This window comes from Euprymna scolopes, chromosome 7 (genome assembly GCF_053919585.1).
Source record: "Euprymna scolopes isolate OS-2025 chromosome 7, ASM5391958v1, whole genome shotgun sequence".
Classification (NCBI taxonomy): Eukaryota; Metazoa; Mollusca; class Cephalopoda; order Sepiida; family Sepiolidae; genus Euprymna; species Euprymna scolopes.
Genome location: NC_136488.1, coordinates 137312806 through 137335784, shown reverse-complemented (window position 1 = coordinate 137335784; position 22979 = coordinate 137312806). Strand labels below are relative to the sequence as shown.

The 22979-nt window shown below is 30.9% G+C and overlaps 1 protein-coding gene across 2 annotated transcripts in view; it reads right to left on the bottom strand.

Moving 5' to 3' along the window:
* The window catches only part of LOC145279992 (neo-calmodulin-like), a 500860-nt gene extending 499738 nt beyond the window's left edge, over positions 1-1122 (bottom strand). The window contains exon 1 of one of the 2 annotated variants that reach the window (XM_080131601.1): positions 868-1122. In XM_080131601.1, the coding sequence (XP_079987727.1) occupies positions 868-909 (42 nt within the window). In that variant the 5' untranslated portion in view covers positions 910-1122. The remainder of the gene's footprint in view (positions 1-867) is intronic. The other variant, XM_080131596.1, reaches the window with a different exon arrangement.
* Between the last annotated feature and the right edge of the window lie 21857 nt (positions 1123-22979).

Sequence of the window (22979 nt, the reverse complement as noted above, 5' to 3'; positions counted from 1 at the left end):
TTTATTAGTTATTTCTTTTATTTCTTTTATTTTTTATTTTATTTATTTATTTATTTATTTATTTCATTTATTTATTTTATTTTATTTATTTATTTTATTTATTTATTTATTTTATACATTTATTTATTTTATTTATTTAATTTATTTTATTTAGTTATTTCTTTTATTTATTTCTTTTATTTATTTATTTATTTTATTTTATTTTATTTATTTATTTGCATGTGTATATCCTTCATCCTATAATCAACATAAACGTGTATGTATTTTTATCTATATAAGTAACGATCCCGACACGCAAAACCGTTTCAAGTGTTTAGGGGAAATAGCAGGTCAGACAACCCCCCACCCACCCACCCGCCATTTGAAATGAATATAGAAAGACGCCATCCACTCTATTCCCGTAATGAGACGTTTTCTTTTTCTTTTTATTAACTTTCCAGTTTGATACGTTTTCTTTCTTTCTTAGTTTTATGTTTTTTAAAACTTCGCCGATTGAGGCGTCGTTTTAAAATGAATATCAGTATTAGCGCGAATACAATTTTTTCACGCCATTTTTTTTTTTGTTTGTTTACTTCTTTTTTGTTGCGAAATTCTAAAGTAGCTTTAATGCGTTTAAACTGACGATTGGAAAGTCATTTCTGATTTGTAAGTAAAGTCTGAAAACAGGAGTCAAGTATCACTGTCGATGTGCGCTTCTAATTGAAAGGAAAATCATCGATGTCTTCACGCCCTCCCCCGATCACCCACCCCAACCCCCAAACGCGTTTTTTTTTTCTCATAAATGAATGTATAAATAAATAAATGAATGAATAAACTGAAAACGTCACAAAACGTCGAAAACAAACAAGATCTTGCAAACAAAATTACCTTCTTTTTTTGTAAACGTCTTCCGCACGAAAAGAAATCCATGACTGAAATTGTATTTGTTTTTTTGTTTTTGTTTTTTTAGGGGGTATTGTCTTTGTTTGTTTGTTTGTTTGTTTGTTTGTTTGTTTGTTTGTTTGTTTGTTTGTTTGTTTGTTTGTTAGAGATATCGAGAATCAACGAATTTGAGGATGTACCTTTTCAGGAATGAGAGAACTACATGGGGGGCTTTAGTTTAGGAGTTCTGATATATATATATATATATATATTTTTTTTTTTTTTTTTTTTTTTAACTATATTTACACCTTGGCAGTATCGTACTGTTTTCTCAAGGTCTCGTAGGTTCGTCTTTTTGCGTGCTACGAGATCTTCAGTGTATACATAATCGACACCCGGAAAGGTAGATATGCAGTTAGGAGGAATTTCTGTGGTCGCCCACCTTGATCAGAGTTTAGAGGAAGTTTTTTTTTTTTCTTTTTTTTTCTTTTTTTTTTTTAGGGGGAAGGGGTATAAGTTAAAGACGAAAGGGAAGTAAAAAACACAATGATTTTCTCTACTTGAAGCTGAGAATTAGGAAGAAACGGCAGTTTCCCATTTCGTGTAGTGTTAGACATTAGCATCGAGATAAAGTTTTGGCTAAGATTTTTTTTTTTTTTTTTTTTTTTTTGTAGTAGCTAGATGGTAGCCATGACGTCATAGGAGGCCGATGAAGAAAGTCTGGAGAAAGTTAAGAGAAACGAAAGGAAAATGGAATATATATATATATATATGTATACAAAAATGTAAGAATAAATAAATAAAAATAATAAACAAGGTGAAGAGGAGAGAGAAGTGGGCTAGGTAACCAGAGGTATGCTCGTTTTCGGAGAACGGAAAACGGAGAGAAAAGAGAGAGAAGGGGGGGGAAGAAAAAGAGTGACGGCGATTTTTAAAAACTGCGGCTATGGAGTTTGTTTTTATTTATTTATTTTCTTTCTTTCTTTCTTTTTTTTTTTACTAACAGAGGAATTTCTTTTGGTTTCCTTGCGCGTTTTTACCATCAAGAGAATCTCTATGTCATGCGGAGGAAGAAGATAATTGCAAAAACGAAAAGAAGTAGAAGAATTAGGACAATATTATTTGAAAATAATTACTCCGTTATATTTTCTGTACAATAAACGCCTTGTTTTAACACCAGGCGGCGTTCTTCCCAGAGAAACCAAGAAAAAAAGAAAAGAAAGAAAAAAAAAGCACGCGTTAATGTTGTACCTTGTAAAGATGCTTTCGCACGCAGTGCAACCTGGCGTTGCCCGGGCATTACATAAAATCAAGAATGCGTATTCTTTACATGCGTTGAAAAACTCTGTTTCAAGCTTGAACGTGATAGACGGACAAAAAATATCGGATTATATAGTCGAGATTGTCCTCTCGTTTTGACTTCCGGTTTCTGTTCCGCGGGCGGGACGACGATGACAAGCAAGATATGGTCTCTTCTAGTTAAATGATTATCTTCATCGCAGATAACATGAACGCCATCCTCTTCCCCAAGTTAAGAATGGCTTTCTTGTTTGCTTATCCATGCCCAATTATTCAGCCAAATGGTCAGCAGAAACCGGAAGTCAGATAGACTAACGAAAATGTCATTTTAGAGTTAAGCTTGACAGATCAGCGAAAATTTTACACTTATGGATAAACCGACCAAAATACAATTTCAAACGTTAGCATGATTGACGAAAATTCTATTTCAAATTTAAGCGTTATGCACGGACAAAATTCTATTTTAAAATTAAGTGTAACAGACAGACGGACATTTTATTTCAAACTAAAGCATGATCGACGAAAATGCTAATTTAAACGTAAACGTGAGAATTCAAAGGAAATACTATTTCAAACGTAAGCGTTACACACGGATAGATTTCTATTTGGGGGGGGGCAGACCAGCGAAAATTATATTTCAAACTTAAGCTCGATGAACCGATTAAAATATGATTTCAAACTTTAGCGTAATCGACATAAATGCTATTTCGAGGTTCAGCTTGTCAGACCAATTATAATGATGTTTCGAACTTAAACCTGACTTATCGACGAAAATTCTATTTAAAGCTTCAGCATGATCCACGAAAACATTCTGAAGAAGATCGGAAATTACATCGACCGAAATGTTGAGCCAAATAACCCTCAAGATGAGAATGGTAGTGTGAAGAATCCAAATAATATGAATAATCATTCCCCATCTCAAAAATTAAAATCATAACGAACTTTTTAATGAACAGTCACCCTAAAAAAGGAAAATTCTGAAAATGAACGTGTTATTTATATGAAAATGTACTACTTTAAAAAAAAAATCGAAATTTTACGGAATCAAACTTTCGTAAGAAATCAAAATAATCATTAAAAGTTATAAACTTTAAGAACTTCCCGAATTGTCTCCCCTTGAAATTCTTACAAAATGAAAATGACAAAAAAAAAAAAAAAAATGTCCTCCAAACCTAAATATACAGCTGTCGTTTCTTCCTTTGGAATGCTAGACTTTGGAATTCCCTCCCGGTTTCCTGCTTCATTCGTTGTACTAACATGCAGAAGTGTAAATGTAATATGAATCGACTGCTCAACTCCCCACGGTCCCCTGTCGGACAGGATCCAAAATAGTAGCAGTTTACGTTCCAGGTGGCAATGAGCGACAAAGTGTAATAATAATAATAAAAAAAAAGCCTTGGCGTGACGTCATAAAATTATGATTTACGTTTCAAAACATAAATTCTGTAACAAAAAAAAAGAAGAAAAGAATGAATGAATCAATGAACAAAGAGTATCCATAGTGTTGAAAATTATTTTAGTAGTCCCAAACAATTTAATTTGCTTCAACTACGGATTGCTGTTAAAATAATTTACTGCATGATGGCCCACTTAAAAGTAGCCCAGAAAATGTAGTAGAGAGGAAGAACACTCTTTCATTGTTTAAATTACCTGTAGTGTTATAAAAGATGCTGGAAGTGTTCTCCCTTGACATATATGCATTTCTGGGCATATTTAACAACGTTTGCAGATACTGGCTGTAGATTTTTTCTGGTGATCCTCCTGATAGCGTTGGTAATGTTCTCCTTTAGTTGGTCTTGATTGTGAGTATTATTTGCATAATGTTTTGTTTTTTTAAGTCCCCCAAAGATTAAAAAGAATCAGATGATAGCAAGTCCGGGGAACGTTGTGGTCATAACACTTTGCTTATTGTTCTCTCTTCCGTAAGCATGTCATGAATTCGTGTCAGTGATCTGTGAGACGTGTGGCATCTTGCGCCAAATTATTGGAAAAAGAATTGTATTTTGTCTTGTGGTGCCAGTTGGTTGTAAGAGAAAGATTAGAGAATCGGGTTACCTTTAAGTGGGCCGCTTAATCTGAAAAAAATTTGATTAAAGAATCGGGCTACTTTTAAGTGTATTTAATAAACTATAATTAACGGGTCAGTGATCTAGTGGTTAACGACACGGATTGGCGACCTGGGTGTCCCAAGTTTTTTTTTTTTTTTTACACGGTGGTCACCACTTATCAAGGCCCGGAAGCCACTCAGGGATAAGGGTTATTGCAAGTACAGTACGTTAGTGCGGAGATTTGATGAAGTGTTTATTTAAGGGGGCGGTTCATTAGGAATTTGTTAACGTTGGACTTGAAGACATCCAAGTTGTAGTCAGGTGGGAAGCAGGCAGACGGAACAGAGTTCAAATCCAGTTCGCTGTCTCTGATGTTATTCTAGAAAAATGTCGGGGAAATCAATGTCAGCAATAAAATTGTCGGATTCATACGATATGATGATGTGTAGCGGTCGATGTTTACACATCGACGTACAAAAATCAAAATGCATAACCGTTGCCGGAAAGTTTGTTTTCATCACCCTGGGCACGTCGCTGTTTTTCATGGCAAACCAGCGATGCATTCTGAGGGTGCTGGCAATGGTCCTGTCGTCATAACTTGGATCGATAGAGAGCATGAGTTGTACAACGGCACATCTCCGATCTCGCTCGTTAAACATTGTGTCACTTTCAGACATGACAGAAAGCTCCTATCGCTCTTGGGATTTGTACACAACTAGTAGATGGTCTGCAACAAAAAAAAAAACGGTTTTCATCAAACGGAAATGGAATCATGTTGTCTTTTCTATGGCGACAATTTCATCGTTCCACCCTGTATATGAACGGGTCTTACGCACTAACTAATTCTTGTTTATTAAAATACAAAATCAACATTAGCACATTACATTATGTATTTTTAAAGTTTAAATGTAATACGAACAAATATCTCGCTGATCAACTAAATTAACGCCTTTGCTGTAGAGGTCTCTAGATGCCAGAAAGCCCTCTTACTCTAACAATTTCTTTCCTAAAACTGATCCACTTTAAAATTCACTACTTGTTTCTAATATATAAAAAAGAAATAAAAACTAATAATGATAATGCAATTCATCGAATTCCGTCTGTGTCTGTTTACAATGTCACGTCAGCTTAGATTTGGGTTAGACAATCAATGCCCTGGAAAAGTATGTTCTGGTTAATGTTTAGCTTTAAAATATGTAAACGAAGAAATGATTTGCTGCGATTTAAAATGGTACCTCGTTTATCGTAAATTGAACTCATTAATAAAAAAAAAAACTTTGAATAAAATCGTGAGGTACACCCAGGCTTGAACAAGGGACCATTCGATGTGTAGTCGTATACTTTACCTCTGAGCTACATCTCCAGATGGCAATAGCTCTGTTTCGTTTTAAGAAGAAATGATTTGCTGAGGATTAAATCCTCCCTGGTTTGCTTACTATTGGTATAAACATAACCATGGACAAGGCTAGAACATAAACAAAATCTAGTTACTATTATAATAAACATAACAGTAAACAAGAACTTAACACTAATAACGTTTAGAAATTATTACAACAAAACAAAATAAGCAAAGGCATAAGACCAATAAAGTTTGTTTAATAAACGTAACATTAAACATGGCCATTACATAAATACCGTTTGGTTAATTTTATAATAAACTAGCAGTTCAGTCTGGATTTGCTCGGGCCCTATGTATTGTTCATAAATTTATGTGCATATATATATATATATATATATATATATATATATATATATATATATATGCATATATATATGCATATATATATATGTATATATACATATATATATGTATGTATGTATACATATATATATATATATATATATATATATATATATATATATATATATATATATATATATATATATATATATATATATATTGTTACGACGTATCCCAGTCCTACTGGGGACGGTAGAGATGGGTGACGTAACGAAATATATATATAAATAAAAGTTTCCCAGGTTCCTTGATAATGCGTTAAGGGAATGGGACAACCGTCCCGAAGACAACAATAAAATGAAATGTACTGGACAACGAAATCACATAAGAAATAACGAGGACAAGTATCGTCGAAAAATTAACAAACTTCTATTTATATAAAAATAAAATAAAATTCAATTCAAGAAAAGAAAATTAAATATGCCTAACTAAATGAAATGATTTAATGATTCAAATTCTACCGAGAGAAAAATATATTAACAGTCAATGTTCACATAAAACAAGAAATCGTCTGCTCAATTAGATACAGGTTCTAGGGTAAGAGAGAGATGCTGGAGAAATGAAAGTTTTGATTGAAAAACTCACTTAATGTCCTTTGAAATGTGACCTTTCTTTCGTCTCCTTTATATATATATATATTCTTACTGTAAATTACTTGTAAATTGTTTATGTTTGATTACACGCGTGCAGGTTAATTTTCATATTTTTTCCCTTCGGGTGATTTATGTTTCATTACGCGCGTGCGTGTTAATTGCTCCAAATATTCGTTTCCGAAGCTCATCGAAGACCTTGATTTATAGTAAAAGTTTCAATGCTCCATGATTCCTTCCTTCGCTGGGTTCATTCTTTTACTCAGTCAATATTTTAACTTTGACCGCTGATCATCGGATGATGTCGTTAATATTTACCTCCGCGACGCCGCTACCACGTCGTCGCCGGCTTCGCCAACCCGACCTTCGCTGACTTACGTCTTATCGCTTTGAAGCGCGACGCTCCACTGCCTGTTGACAACTGTTTTCAGGCCCCTCTCTCTATATACGATCTATCTCTCTCTTTCTCTACACAGTTTCTCTCTATATATACGGTTTATTTCTCTCTATCTTTCTTTTCTCTTTCTTTTTCCACTCTTCGTTCACAGTATCTCTATCTCTCCCTTCTTCTCCTGCTTCGCAGGCCTCCTTCTCCCTTTTTTCTTCTGTTTTGTTTACAAAATGTGACCGAACAGACGTCAATTGAATCCTTTTGGCGCGAAGAATGATACAGTGAATAAAATATACTGAAAATATATCTCCTCTCGGCTAAAAATAAATAAAATAATTTATTATACAATTTAATAAATGTATCACAATATATATATATATATATATATATATATATATATATATATATATATATATATATATATATATATATAAAAGTTTGACTCATGTCCAGGTAACCTGCATCTAAAATTTTAAGTGTTTGGACAACAAGTTGGCGGAGGAATTTGTTAGAGTCTGAAAAGGTCAATTCTTTCAATTTTAACCCATTGGCAGCTAAATTTTCACCCCAAAACTTATCAAAAAGCTTGCTGAATATCTGAATACCCTTTATGTAAAATTCAAAATGTTTAGACACAAAATTGGCTGAATAGTTTGCTAGAGGCAACAAAGTAAAATATTTTGAACTTTGATACCTTGGCAGCCAAATTGTCGGCCACAAATCGCTTATAAAGCTTGCCCTATGTCTAAATACACTTTATGTAAAATTTCAAATATTTCGACAAAAAATTGGGTCAAATTTATAGCCGAAAACCGATTAAAAAGATTTTCCTGAATCTCAGTACCCCCTATGTCAAATCTCGAGTCTGTAGACTGAAAATTGACTTTTTAATTTGATTTAAGCCCGCAAAAATTAAATGTTAATGGGTCAAAATTGGGGGTCAAAGTTAAAAAAAAAAATGACCTCTGCGGTCTTTACCCAATGATTCAACCAATTTCTAATCTAAACATTTGAAATTTTACATAAAGGGCATTCAGAGATAGGGCAAGCGTTTTAATCAGTTTGGGTCGAAAATTTCAGCTGCCAAGGGGTCAAAGTTCAAAAGATTTGACAATAACAATAATAAAGGCCATAACACTAATAACGTTTGATTACTACTAAAAAAAAAACATAATAAACAAGACCATAACACTTACAACGCTTGGTTTCAATGATAATAATTATAACATTATGCAAAACCATAACACTAATAAAGTTTGGTTACTATTAAATAACCATAAAATTGATTAAGACTATAACACTAATAACGTTTGGTTTTAATTATAATGAACATTCGATTGAATAAGACTATTACACTAATAATGTTTGATTTTAATGATAATGAACATTCAATGGAATAGGACTATAGCACTAATAACGTTAGGTTTTACATATAATAAACATTCAAGTGAATAAGGCTATTACACTAATAACGTTTGGTTTTAATTATAATGAACATTCAATTGAATAAGACTATAACACTAATAACGTTTGGTTTCTAATGACCATACAATTGGATAAGACAATAACACTAATAAGGTTTGGTTTTAATTATAATGACCATTCAATTTGATGAGACTATAACACTAATAAGGTTTGGTTTTAATTATAATGACCATTCAATTTGATAAGACTATAACACTAATAACGTTTCGTTTTAATTATAGTGAACATACAATTGGATAAGACTATAACACTAATAACGTTTGGTTTTAATTATAATGACCATTCAATTTGATGAGACTATAACACTAATAAGGTTTGGTTTTAATTATAATGACCATTCAATTTGATGAGACTATAACACTAATAAGGTTTGGTTTTAATTATAATGACCATTCAATTTGATAAGACTTTAACACTAATAACGTTTGGTTTTAATTGGATAAGACTATAGCACTAATAACGTTTCGTTATTACTATTATTAACATGATATTTTAAAAAGATCATAACGCTAATAACGTTTGATTACTACTGAAGAACCACAAAATGATACACGGCCATGATACTAATAAGGTTTTGTTAATGTTTTTATAATCATAACATTAAAGAAGACCGTGACACGAATAAAGATGTACCCATTACAACGTTTTATGAAAAATATATTTCTTTTTAATCCATAATAAAAAATAGTAAATTAAGCCGAAGTAATTGTATTATCCATATATTAATACGATAGCGTGTGTGTTCTTTTGTGTGTCACGCTTAAATCCAGGTCGTTTAATTGTTATGTTCTTCTATTTCTTGTCATAAATAATTTTACCAAGAATTCTTCACAAGGTTTTGTTTTGGTTTCGACTTTAGCTGATGGCACTTAAATCATCTATTTATATATATATATATATATATATATATATATATATATATATATATATATATATATATATATATATATATATATATATAATTTTATCAAGAATTCTTCATAAGTTTTGGTTTCGGTTTCGATTATAGCTGATAGAACTCAAGTTATATATATATATATATATATATATATATATATATTTTCATACGCTTTTTATTTCGGTTTCGATTCAAGTTAACGCACCCAAATCATATGGATATATATTTTTTTTATTTTTAAAATTGCAACTGTATAACATATAAAAATCAATATAACATTAACTTTATAATAATATATACGAGATCTGCAAGAATTAAAATATCATATTTAAGTGTACTTTACTTTGCCGGGCGTTCGTGCTAGCTTAGATAAATACTTTTGCAGTTTTAACAAAAAAGCTACAATAATATCAGAACGTCTCCGTTTACACTGAACATCTACAGAATTCCAACACCAATATATTACGTATGAATGAGTCACCTGTGGAATTTCCACAGGTCCCGCTAGTCTATCATTATTAATAAAGTTAATTTGGTTCATAAATGCGGCGAAGTGGGTTGCGTTTTTCCACTCTAATTCTTTGACGAAAATATTGATATGTTTAACATTGGTATATTTTATTTTAAATTTTCGTATAGTGAAAATAAGTTTATTTATTTCGTGTTTCATTCGTCAAGTGTCATTAACAAGCTTCGAAGAACTAAAACCAACAAAAAGAAACCTTTTCTAAATTCAACTTCGGTCATTTTTTACTTGGTCTCAACCTTAACATTTTCCTTTAAAATGACAACTTTGAGTGGTTTTCGGGTATGCTGAAAACGAATATTACATTTAAATTTTCCGCAAATACGTAGTTCTCCGGATATTAAGCAATGCCATTTCTTATGATTGTGGCCATCCTGGTACGCGCAATCGTGCGCTCGTGCATGTAAATGCAAACCCTGGACACTATGCTCAAGTATTTTTAGAGGAAAAATGTTCAGGTGGAAACCACGTAAAAATTTATTAACCGTTCTTTTTCGTATGTTAAGATAAAAAAAAAAAAAAAAAAAGAAACACTGCAGCTTAACGGATCCAGGTCAAGGTTAAATCTAAAGTTAAGGGCAAGGTAAACATGCGATCCATCAATCGTCGGACATAGACAGTTAGTGAGATGCGATGCCCGCTTCTAAAAATAGCACGTGATCTAAATTATGGCAGATAAGAGAACTTTGTACGTCACTTCTTTCTTTTCTGTTTTTTTTTTTTTGTACGTCACTTCTTTCTTTTCTGTTTTTTTTGTACGTCACTTCTTTCTTTTTTTTTTCTTTCTTTTTTTTTCTTTCTTTTTTTTTTTTTTTTTTTTTTTTTTTTTTGTACTGCATCAAGTTATGAAACCAAAGCGAAAATAACACACTTTTTTTCAACACTGTAGCTTCTACGGCTCGTTCATCAACGGAGGGCGAACTTGTGCGAGAGTACCAACCCCAACCCCACCCACAAATGCGTATTTTACGCCCTTTTTTTTAAACTTTTTTCCGACGATTATCACTTATTATTATTATTATTATTATTATTATTATTATTATTATTATTATTATTATTATTATTATCAATTATTATTATTATTATCAATTATTATTAATATTATTATTATTATTATTATTATAATAAATTATTATTATTATCAATTATTATTATTTTCATTATTATCAATTATTATTATTATCAATTATTATTATTATCAATTATTATTAATATTATTATTATAATTATTAATTATTATTATTATTATTATTATTATTATTAATTATTATTATTATTATTGTTATTATCAATTATTATTATTATTATCAATTATTATTATCATTATTATTATTATTAATTATTATTATCAATTATTATTATTATCAATTATTATCATTATCATTATCAATTATTATCATTATTATTATTAATTATTATTATTATCAATTATTATTATTATTATCAATTATCAATTATTATTATTATTATTATCAATTATTATTATTATTATTATTATCATCAATTATTATTATTATTATTATCAATTATTATTATTATAATTATTATTATTATTCTCATTATTATTATACATTATAATTATTATCAATTATTATTATATTATTATTAATTATTATTATTAGCAATTATTATTATCAATTATTATTATTATTATTATTATTATTATTATTATTATTATCATTATTATCAATTATTATTATCAATTATTATTATCAATAATTATTATTATAATTTTTATTATTATTATTATTATTATTATTATCAATTATTATTAGTAGTAGTAGTAGTATTATTTTTATTATTATTATCAATTATTGTTATCAATAATTATTATATTCAATTATTATTATTATTATTATTATTATTATTATCAATTACTATTATTATAATTATTATTATTATCATTATCAATTATTATTATCAATTATTATTATTATTATCAATTATTATTATTATTATTATTATTATTATTATTATTATTATTATTATTATTATTATTATTATTATTATTATTAGCAATTATTATTATTATTATTATTATTAAATGGGCAGTAAGTCAGGATACAATAAAGTAACAAAAAAAGAAAAAATCATTAAATTTATTGTTTTTTCAACATTTTTTTCTGCTAGTATGATACTTTAGTCTGTCATCTATGATAATCATTGCAACAAAAAAAAAATTTAAAAAAAGGTTTAAAACACACATTTTTAAGGGTTGGGCATTCTCTTACAGGTTCGCTGAACGGATTTTTTCTTTTTTTTTTTCTTTTTTTTTTTTTCAAAACATGTTATTCATAGAGTTCTAAGAATCACACTCATTTCTGTAGAAAGGGGAAGGTATTTTGTCAATGAATCGAAAGATAACAAGAGGAAAAGCCACAGTGTTATACAACTAATACTACTCCTAATCCTCTTCATCACACTACTACTACTACTATAATAATAATAATAATAATAATAATAATAATAATAATAATAATAATAACAACTAGCGGGACCTGTGGAAATTCCACAAGGGACTCTTTCGTATGTAATATATTGATGTTGGCATTCTGTAGATATTCAGTGTAAATAGAGACGCTCTGATATTATTGTAGCTCTTTTGTTAAAACTGCGAAAGTATTTATCTAAGCTAGCATGGACGCTCGGCAAAACCCGGCCGTAAAGTATACTTAAATATGATACACTACTCATCAAAAATGTAAGACCACTTAAAAATCTTTAAAAAGAATTTTTTTTTAACGATAGATTTTAAACTCTTCCGACTTAAGGTTACTAATACTACAATCTAAAAGGTTATGGAAACAAAAAGGTACATTCCAAACATTTTATTTAAAAAATTGCATTTTTATTAAATTAGGTTCAAAATTATAAGACCAAGGGTATAAATTGTTAGATTTATGGTAATTCTAATGTTTTTAGTTCAGTTAGAGATTAGCAATCTCTGTGTAAAGGTGTTACCATGCCTAAAGCAAGAAAATTAACCGAAGTTGAGCGCTCTCGAATTCTAGGATTCCATAAGCAAGGTTTGTCACAGCGAGCGATAGCAGCTAAGGTAAATCGCAGTAAAACTTACTTGCAACTTTCTAAAGAACACTGAGAATTATGGAAAAGCAAAATCCTTTGGTATCGCCCCTCCCAATTTCTCCTGCATTGAGTAGGAGAATCAGACGGGTTGTTATGAATGACAGAGGACTTTCTTCTAGTCAAATTAAGGCGGTTACAGATGCTGATTGCAATCCAATAACCATCAGATGACACTTACAACAAAAAGGCATGGTAAATAAAAAGCGTAAACAAATTCCTCGATTGCTTCCATATCATAAAGTGGACCGCTTAAGATTTGGTCATGAATACCAAACCTGGGATGTTGAGAAGTGGAAGAAAGTCCTGTTTTCTGACAAGAAAAAATTCAATTTAGATGGTCCTGATGGCTTCCAGCGATACTGGCATGACAAAAACATGCCTCTTAAAATTTTTTCAACGCATCATAGTGGTGAGGGGTCCGTAATGGTATGGGGTGACTTTTCTTACAGAGGGATGGTGGAGTTCCAGGAGTGCAGGGTCGTCAGACAGCAGCTGGTAATGTTAGCATGTTACAAGAAGCATCTTTGATGATGAAAGGTCATCGTTTGTGTGGGGATGGTTGATTATTCCAACAAGATAATGCTGCAATCCACACTTCAAGACAGACCTTGAGCTTTCTACAAGAAAATAGAGTCCATCTCTTGGGACATCCTGCATGCTCACCGGACTTGAACCCAATTGAAAATGTTTGGGGATGGATGACAAGAGAGGCTTATCAAAATGTCAAACAATATTCAACAAAAAATGAACTTTGTGAAGCCATCTTCAGAAATTGGAGCAGGGTCCCCCGCAAATTAATGGAAACCCTTATTTCTAGCATATCCCAAAGAATTTTTGAAGTCATCAAAAGCCGTGGAGGTAGAACTCATCATTACGTTTGATTGTTGAATGTTTTCATACACTTTTCATACAGTTTTTGTACAATTTAATAGAATTTTTGTCTCTGGTCTTATAATTTTGATCATGTGTAAAAAAGTCTAATTTAATAAAAATGTAAATTTTAAAAATAAATCTTTGGAATGTAGCTTTTTGTTTCCATAACCTTTTAGATTGTAGTATTGGTAACCTTAAGTCGGAAGAGTTTAAAATCTATCTTTTAAAAAAGTTGGGTTTTTTTAAAGATTTTTAAGTCGTCTTAAATTTTTGTTCAGCAGTGTATTTTAGAGTTAATGTTCTATCGATTTTTATATATTATAAAGTTAAGATTTCCAAAATAAAAAATATATACGTGAATATGACTTGGGTGCAATAGCTTGACCTGAAACCGAAATAAAAACTTATGAAAAAAATATATGTATGTATATATAATTTGAGTTCCTTCAGATATAATGGAAACTGAAACCAAAACTTATGAAGAATTCTTGATGAAATTATTTATAATAAAAAAAAGTAGATGACTTAAGTGCCATCAGCTATAATCGAAACTGAAACAAACCTTATGAAGAATTTTTGGTAAAATTATTCATGACAGGAAATGGAATTACATAACAATTAAACAACCCGGATGTAAGCGTGACACAGAAAATAACACACACGCTATCTTACTAATATATAAATAATAATAATGTACTAAATTAGTACGAAAACATGTTGTTAAAATATTCTTCTATTACTAGTGCTACTAGTGTTAAGATTACTACTACTGCTACTACTACTGCTACTGCTACTACTAATATTACTACTAACAATAATACCAATACTACTACTCCTACTACTACTACTTCTACTACTACTACTGCTACTACTAATAATAACAACAATAATAATAATAAGAATATGTGTCTATATACTAGATACTAGCTGTGCTGAAGCGTCAAAATATTAATTTTATGTCAACCGTAAGTCTTTGTCAACGAAAATTAATAAATGTAAGCGCTTTAAAGTTTTCTGTATCTAACTTGAATAAATTCTCTGGCATTTTTAATTTCCGTAAAAATCAGCTGGAAAAAAAACAAAAAAAAACAAAAACAAAAAAAATAAAAAGAAACAAAAGCAAAAAAAACAAAAAAAAAAAAACAAAAAAAAAGAAACAAAAAAAAAAGAAACAAAAACAAAAAACAAAAAGAAAAAACAAAAAGAAAGAAAAACAAAAAGGAAAAAACAAAAAGAAAAAAACAAAAAGGGAGAAAAACAAAAAGGAAAAACATAAAGGAAAAAACAACCCAAAAAAACAGGAAAAAACAAAAAGGAAGAAAAACAAAAAGTAAAAAACAAAAAAGAAAAAAACAAAAAGGAAGAAAACAAAAAGGAAAAAAGGGAAAAAAACAAAACGAAAAAAACAAAAAGAAAGAAAAACAAAAAAAAACGGAAGAAAAACAACAAGGAAAAAGCAAAAAGTACAAAACAAAAAGGAAAAAACAAAAAGGAAGAAAACAAAAAGGAAAAAACAACAAACAAAACAAAAAGAAAGAAAAACAACAAACAAAACAAAAAGAAAGAAAAACAAAAAGGAAAAACAAAAAGGAATAAATACAAAAAGGAAAAAAGGAAGAAAAACATAAGCGAAAAAACAAAAAGGAAAAAACAAAAAGAAAGAAAAACAAAAAGGAAAAACAAAAAGGAAGAAAAACGAAAGGAAGAAAAACAAAAAAAAGAAAAAACAAAAAACAAAAAGAAGAAAAGAAAGGAAAAAACAAAAAACAAACAAAACAAAAAGCAAAAAACAGAAAGGAAAAAAAATAAAAAGGAAGAAAAACAAAAGGAAAAACAAAAAAGTAAAAAATAAAAAAAAAACAAAAGGACAAAACAAAAAGGAAAAAAAACAAAAAGGAAGAAAACAAAAAGGAAAAAACAAAAAGTAAGAACAAAAAGGACGAAAAACAAAGAGAAAAAAGGAAAATAAACAAAAAGGAAGAAAACAAATAAGCACAAAGGAAAAAACAAAAAGGAAGAAAAAAGGAAGAAAAACAAAAAGAAAAAAAACAAAAAAAGGAAGAAAAAAGCAAAAAGGAAAAAACACAAAAAGGAAGAAAAACAAAAAGTAAGAAACACAAAAAGGAAGAAAAACAAAAAGGAAAAAACAAAAAGAAAAAAAAGAAAAAACAAAAAGGAAAAAAACAAAAAGGAAGAGAAAACAAAAAGGAACAAACAAAAAGAAAAAAAACAAAAACAAAAAAACAAAAAGGGAGAAAAACAAAAAGGGAGAAAAACAAAAAGAAAAAAACAAAACGGAAGGAAAACAAAAAGAAAAAACATAAAGGAAAAAACAAAGAAAACAGGAAAAAACAAAAAGGAAGAAAAACAAAAAGGAAAAAACGGAAAGGAAAAACAAAAAGGAAAAACGAAAAGGAAGAAAAACAAAAAGGAAAAAATAAAAAGGAAGAAAAACAAAAAGGAAGATAAACAAAAGGGAAGAAAAACAAAAAGGAAAAAACAAAAAGAAAGAAAAACAAAAAGGAAGAAAAACAAAAAGGGAAAACAAAAAAGAAAAAAACAAAAAGTAAAAAACAAAAAGTAAAAAAAAAGTAAAAAACAAAAAGGAAGACAAACAAACAGGAAAAACAAAAAGGAAAAAACAAAAAAAATAAAAAAAAGGAAAAAACAGAAAGGAGAAAAACAGAAAGGAAGAAAAACAAAAAGGAAGAAAAACAAAAAGGGGAAAAACATGAAAAAACAAAAAGGAAGAAAAACAAAAAGTAAAAACAAAAAGGAAGAAAAACAAAAAGGAAAAAAAACAAAAAGGAAAAAAAACAAAAAGTAAAAAACAAAAAGGAAGAAAAGCAAAAAGGAAGAAAAACAAAAGAAATAATGAAAATAAAAAATAAAATAAAACATGAAAGCTGCTTAGCAATGGAATTTAAAATGCTTAAGTGGAAGTTTGCACGAAATTAGAGAAAATAAACGAATATGTACTGACCGAAATTGGAACTCACAGACTGGCTTCAAATGCATCGTTCGTGAGCCAAACACAGTCGTGCTTTGTTCAGGGTTAACTGTTAAATTTAATTGTTAAATTTAATCGTTAACTTTAACCTTGAAACGAAATGTCATTACTTTTCTTGATAAGTGGAAGCATCTTGTGTGTGAGGGGATAGCAATAATAATAATAATAATAATAATAATAATAATAATAATAATAATAATGATAATAATAATAATAATAATAATAATAATAATAATAATAATAATAATAATAATAAGTCAGTACTAAATGGGTGATCATTTGGGACTTCCAGGTGCTGTATGTGCTCTCCGCTTATCTCGGCATTGTTTCCAGTCCTCCTGGTCTTCTCCTTGCCACGGGACCCAAACAGTGCCGATTCAGGAGAGGTGTGGTTGTGGATTGCGCGACCCTTGCCTCACAATTACACGCACAACTGCCCTTACAGGGGTATCCTTTGTCTTTCAAGACTGGACGGAGGCATCGATCGAATAATAATAATAATAATAATAATAATAATAATAATAATAATAATGATGATGAAAGGGAGAACTGGAAAGGAATACCTAAGAAGAAGAAGAAGAAGAAGAAGAAGAAGAAGAAGAAGAAGAAGAAGAAGAAGAAGAAGAAGAAGAAGAAGAAGAAGAAAGATTCTGGAAACTTAATTATATTGCAGAAACCTAATAAAATGCATAAATACATGGGCAGTATCACTAATAAGATACTCTGGACCGTTCAAAGGGTGGACTAAAGAAGATCTGAGACAGCTAGATCAGAAAACCAGGAAACTCATGACTATGCACAACGCACTACACCCGAAGGACGATGTTGACCAACTTTATGTGAAAGGGAAAGACGGCGGGAGGGAATTGGTCTGCATAGAAGACTGTGAATGACGCCAAAAAAAAGAGCTAGAAAAATACATGATGCAAAACACTGAAAGAATAATTATAGCAGCGGGAGACACTGAAAAAAAATCTATAAAACAGAAAACAGAGAGACAAAGAATAAGACAAGAAAAGAAAAGTGGGAGAGAAACAACTACACGGAAGATTCATAAGGATGACAAAAGATGAAAATAACAAAAACATTTGGATATGGCTGCGAAAAGGACACATAAGCCGATAAACTGAATCCCTAATAACCGCAGCACAAGATAACTCGATAAGAACTAACTACAACAAATCAAAGATCGACAAAACACAAGGAAACAGCAAATGCAGTCTGTGTGGATAAAGAGACGAAACGATAAACCATATAGTAAGTGAATGCAGCAAACTGGCCCAAAAGGAATACAAGAGCAGACACGACCAAGCAGGAAGGGCAGTACACTGCATCTCGAATGAACAGACTAGTGGTACAAACATAAACCGAAAACAGTATTTGAAAAGAAGAATCACAAAATCCTATGGGACATGGACATACAAACTGATAAACCCATCCAAGCAAGAAGACAGGATGTCGTAATAATTAACAAGAAAGAAAAAGCATATCAAAACATAAACTTTGCTGTTCCAGCCGACCACAGGATGAATATCAAAGAAAAGGAGAAACGGAGCAAATACACAAAGCTAGCCAGAGAGCTGAAGGGGATATGGAAGATGAAGAAAATCAAAATAATACTTATAATAGTAGGAGCACTAGGAACAATCCCGAAAAACTTTGAAAAAAGAATGGGAGAAATTGGAATCAGAGGAACTAATGGAAAAATACAACGATCACCTATAATGAAAACAGCTTAAATATTAAGGAAGCCCCTTGAATGTGCAGACTAGCACACATGAACCACAAGCGCGGCCCAGATGTACTGCTGCAGAGGCAAAACATGAAACACCACATGGAACCAAGAACATTGAAGCCGCATCTATAAGTTCTCTAATCCCACTCTCATCACCCCATTACCACATCACTGCCCCCCAAAGAGGGAGATCAAACAGCCAAGTACAGTCAAGTAGGAAGGCAAGATCGAGGAAAAAGCACTGACCAGATCTCCGTTGATAAGTGCGAAGAGAACTGGGACCTTGGGGAGGCTTATTGCCACTCAAATTCGACTGAAGACCAATAGCCGATGCCAACAGAAAATCAATGATAAGCAGCTGTTGCGATAATGCAAATTTATTTGCAAAGACTATCGAAAGAGGTGGAGAGTACTGGAAATCTGGGGAGGCTAGTTGTCACTCAGCTTCCAGGGAACACCGCAGGCTGTTTTCAAAGAAAGATCTTTGATGGCCTGTGTGAAATCTCCTTGAGAGCCAATAATAATAATAATAATAATAATAATAATAATAATAATAATAATAATAATAACACTAATAACAATAGTAATAATGATAATAATTATAACAATAACAACAATAATAATAACAGTAATAATGATAATAACAATAATAATAATGATAATAATAACAATAATAATAACAATAATAATAATAACAATAATAGTAATAACAATAATAATAATAACAATAATAATAATAACAATAATAATAACAATAATAATAACAATAATAATAATAATAATAATAATAACAATATTAACAATAATAATAATAATAACAATAATAACAATAATAATAACAATAATAACAATAATAATAATAACAAGAATAATAATAATAATAACAATAATAATAATAATAATAATAATAATAATAATAATAATAATAATAATAATAATAATGTAAATATTGATTAATAGAGCTAAGATTATTAAATATTTGAATATATATTTTTTATTTAAATATAATGGTACCTCGGTACTCGACCATAATTCGTTCCAGATGTTTGTTCGAACACCGAAATGTTCGACAACCGAAACGATATTTCCCCTTTAAATTAACTGAAATAGAATTAATTGGTTCCAGAGTTTAAAAGTCCCTTTTTATTTGTAAACTTTGATGATTTTATACATTTAATTGCATAGAAAAAAAAAATCACTAATAAACATATATTAAGATGATTACAATAATATATAATATATACACGCACTAAGAGAGTGAAATGTAATTCCAATGAAACTGTTTTTGTTTCTTACCTTTCGATGATCAGCTGATGGTGCAGGTGGGTGGATGAAGGGAGGGATAAGAAGGTTACTGCTTGGAAGGAGAATCAGCTTCTATCAAAACAGAAGGCAAATCGTAATCTGGGGTTCTCTCTGTGGCAAATTTCTTGGATGAAGATGATTCCTGAACGGGATGTTATTTACGTTTAAAATATTTATCCAATGAAACTTGTTTTTTTCAATTGTCCAACACTGCGAAAATGGCACATGGCATTTTCATTAAAAATGGCACATGGCATTTTCATTAAAAATGGCACATGGCATTTTCATTAAAAATGTCTATATGTCAGCTGATTGTAGCAATATCTGGATGATATTTAACCATAAAGGCTTTGATATCATTCCACTTGCATATTTATTTCAATACTGTTGTTGTTGCATCCGCCTTCATTTCCTCTTCCTCTGAATGTTCCTCCTCAACAAACTTATTTCGTTCATTTTGAAGATGAAGAAGTTCTTCTGGTGTCAGCTGAATTGCATGCTCTTCCGGTAGTTCCTCAACATCATGGTGTCCACCCCCAAACCTAGAGACACAATTACCTTCCACAATTGCTTCAGCTTCCCCAGAAGCAGCCTCCTTACTGATACCCACACTATCGCCAAACCCTTTAAATTCACATTCTGTAACGCAATGGGGCCACAATTTCCTCCAAGCAGAATTCATGGTCCTATAAGAAACATCAGACCATGTTTTATGAACAAGAATTATGGTGTGGACGATATTAAAGTGATTTCTCCAGATATCATGTGGGGTCAGTTCGGTGGCATTGGTTACCTTGAAGCATCTTCTGAACTAAAAACTTTGTGTAAAGCTTCTTAAAATTAGCAATAACCTGTTGGTCTATTGGTTGAATTAAAGAAGTGGTATTATGAGGCAAGAACCTGATTTTTATGGAATCGTATTTTCCTGTTAAATCCGCTTCCAAACATGGAGGAGGGGGAAGGATCCTTATTCATTATCAAGAGGCATTGTTTAGGCAATATTTTCTTTTCAGAATATTTTTCAACATTTGAAAAACCTATTCAGTAAAGAACTGCCTGGTCAACCAAGCTTTAGAGTTTGCTCGCCACATAACGGCTAAATTACTTTTGATCACTTTGTGTGACTTGAAAGCCTGACGATTATCGGAACGATAGATAAGCAGTGGCCTCAACTTACAATCTCCACTGGCATTTGCACATAACAATAGTGTGTACCTATTTTTCATAGGTTTTTGTCCAGAAAGTGATTTCTCTTCTCGTGTAATGAAGGTCATCTTTGGCATTTTCTTTCAAAATAACACCGTCTCATCACAATGAAAAATCTGTTGGAGTAAACACGCATTGTCTTTTACATAGTTTTGCAAACTTGACCTTGAACGCGTCTGCTGTCGCTTTATCCCAACTTGCCACCTCTCTGTGTCAGATGATGCTACGAATACCACTTCTCCTTTTAAATTTCTCGAAACATCCTGTGTTAGTTTTAAATTCAAATTTCTCATCACTGGTAAAAGGAAATATGTTTTGTTTTTTTGGCACACAGGTTTATGTCCAGAAAGTGGTTTCTCTTCTCGTGTAATGAAGGTCCTGTTTGGCATTTTCTTCCAAAATAACCTCGTCTCATCACAATAAAAAATCTGTTGAAGTAAATACGCATTCTCTTTTTCCATAGTTTGCAAACTTGGCATTGAACGTGTCTGCTGTCGCTTCATTCCAACTTACCCCTTCTCCTTATCGGACGATGCGATGAATATCACTTCTTTGGAATTTCTCGAACCATCATCTGCCAGCTTTAAATTCAAATTCCTCATTACTTGTGAAAGGATTTAATTTCAATAAATCATAGTAAATATGTTTTTTTGTTTTTTGCCCACCAGTTCATCACTTTCATTGTCTTCAGCTAACGCCAATCACTTTATGTATGCTGTTGCAAATAAAAAAAAGAGATACACAAAACCTCAGCTCGCTGCAGTAGCGTCGTTCGTCGGCATTTTCCGTAGAATCGTTTTCACGTCTGTTCCCATCTGCTTCAGTGGCCTGTTTTTATAAATGACAGGGTCCTCCAAATTTGCATATGTGCGCGAGAGCACAAGAGATTCTGTGAGACTGCATTGTTATATAAGGCTGCAGGCGCCATCTTGGACCCTTTTCAGCATCATGAAGCTGCGTCGGCAAAGCGCATACCGATGCCGTTTAAGAGGTAAGCCTGAGTTCCCACAACTTTCGCCACAATGTAAATAAAAGTTAACTTTTCTACTTCCTCTAGTAACTTTGGCCTTTGTTTAGTAATTGTAGTTACACCTTTAGCTACATCACTAGCTTTAATAGAATCTTTATGCTTTAAAATAGTACTTGTAGTTGATTTTGCCATTTCATATTCCTTTGCAATCGCTGACACATGTATTCCTCTTTCTAATTTCTTTATCAGTTCCTTTTTTAAATTCGATCATCGTTTGCACAGTTTTCCATTTTGCACTCACTTTACTGCTTTTATTTCTCTTTTCTTTCTTTTTATCCAGTGATAAAAGAATGTTCATTTCTTCTTTGTTTATAATATCTTTACATAACGCTAAACCAATTATTTGAAGAACAAATGTTTTGGCGGGAAGGGACAATATAAGATATGTCTGCTTTGTTTATCGTATTGAAGTCTGCTGACCTTTTTTTTATGTTTTGGACACCTCAAGGTCCTTTGTCATCCCACACAAAAAAGGGGTCGACTAATCAAATGACATGGTTCTGGTGCCACGCTGATGTGCTAAAAATAACTCAGACACCATCGAGACTGTCAAAGGGGTTGCAATAATACTGTTCTAAATATAACTCTCGTCACAAAGTTCAGACTTGCGTGGTGACATCATCAGAGTTTTCCATTTTGCACTCACTTTACTGCTTTTATTTCTCTTTTCTTTCTTTTTATCCAGTGATAAAAGAATGTTCATTTCTTCTTTGTTTCTAAAGTCTTTACACGACGCTAAACCGATTATTTGAACGCCACGAGATATGTCTGCGTTGTTCGTCGTATTGAAGTCTACTGACCTTTTTTGTTTTTACTTTTTCGACACCTCAAAGTCCGGTCCTTTGTCGTCTCACGCAAAAACAAGGAGAGTCGACCAATCGAATTACGTGGTTC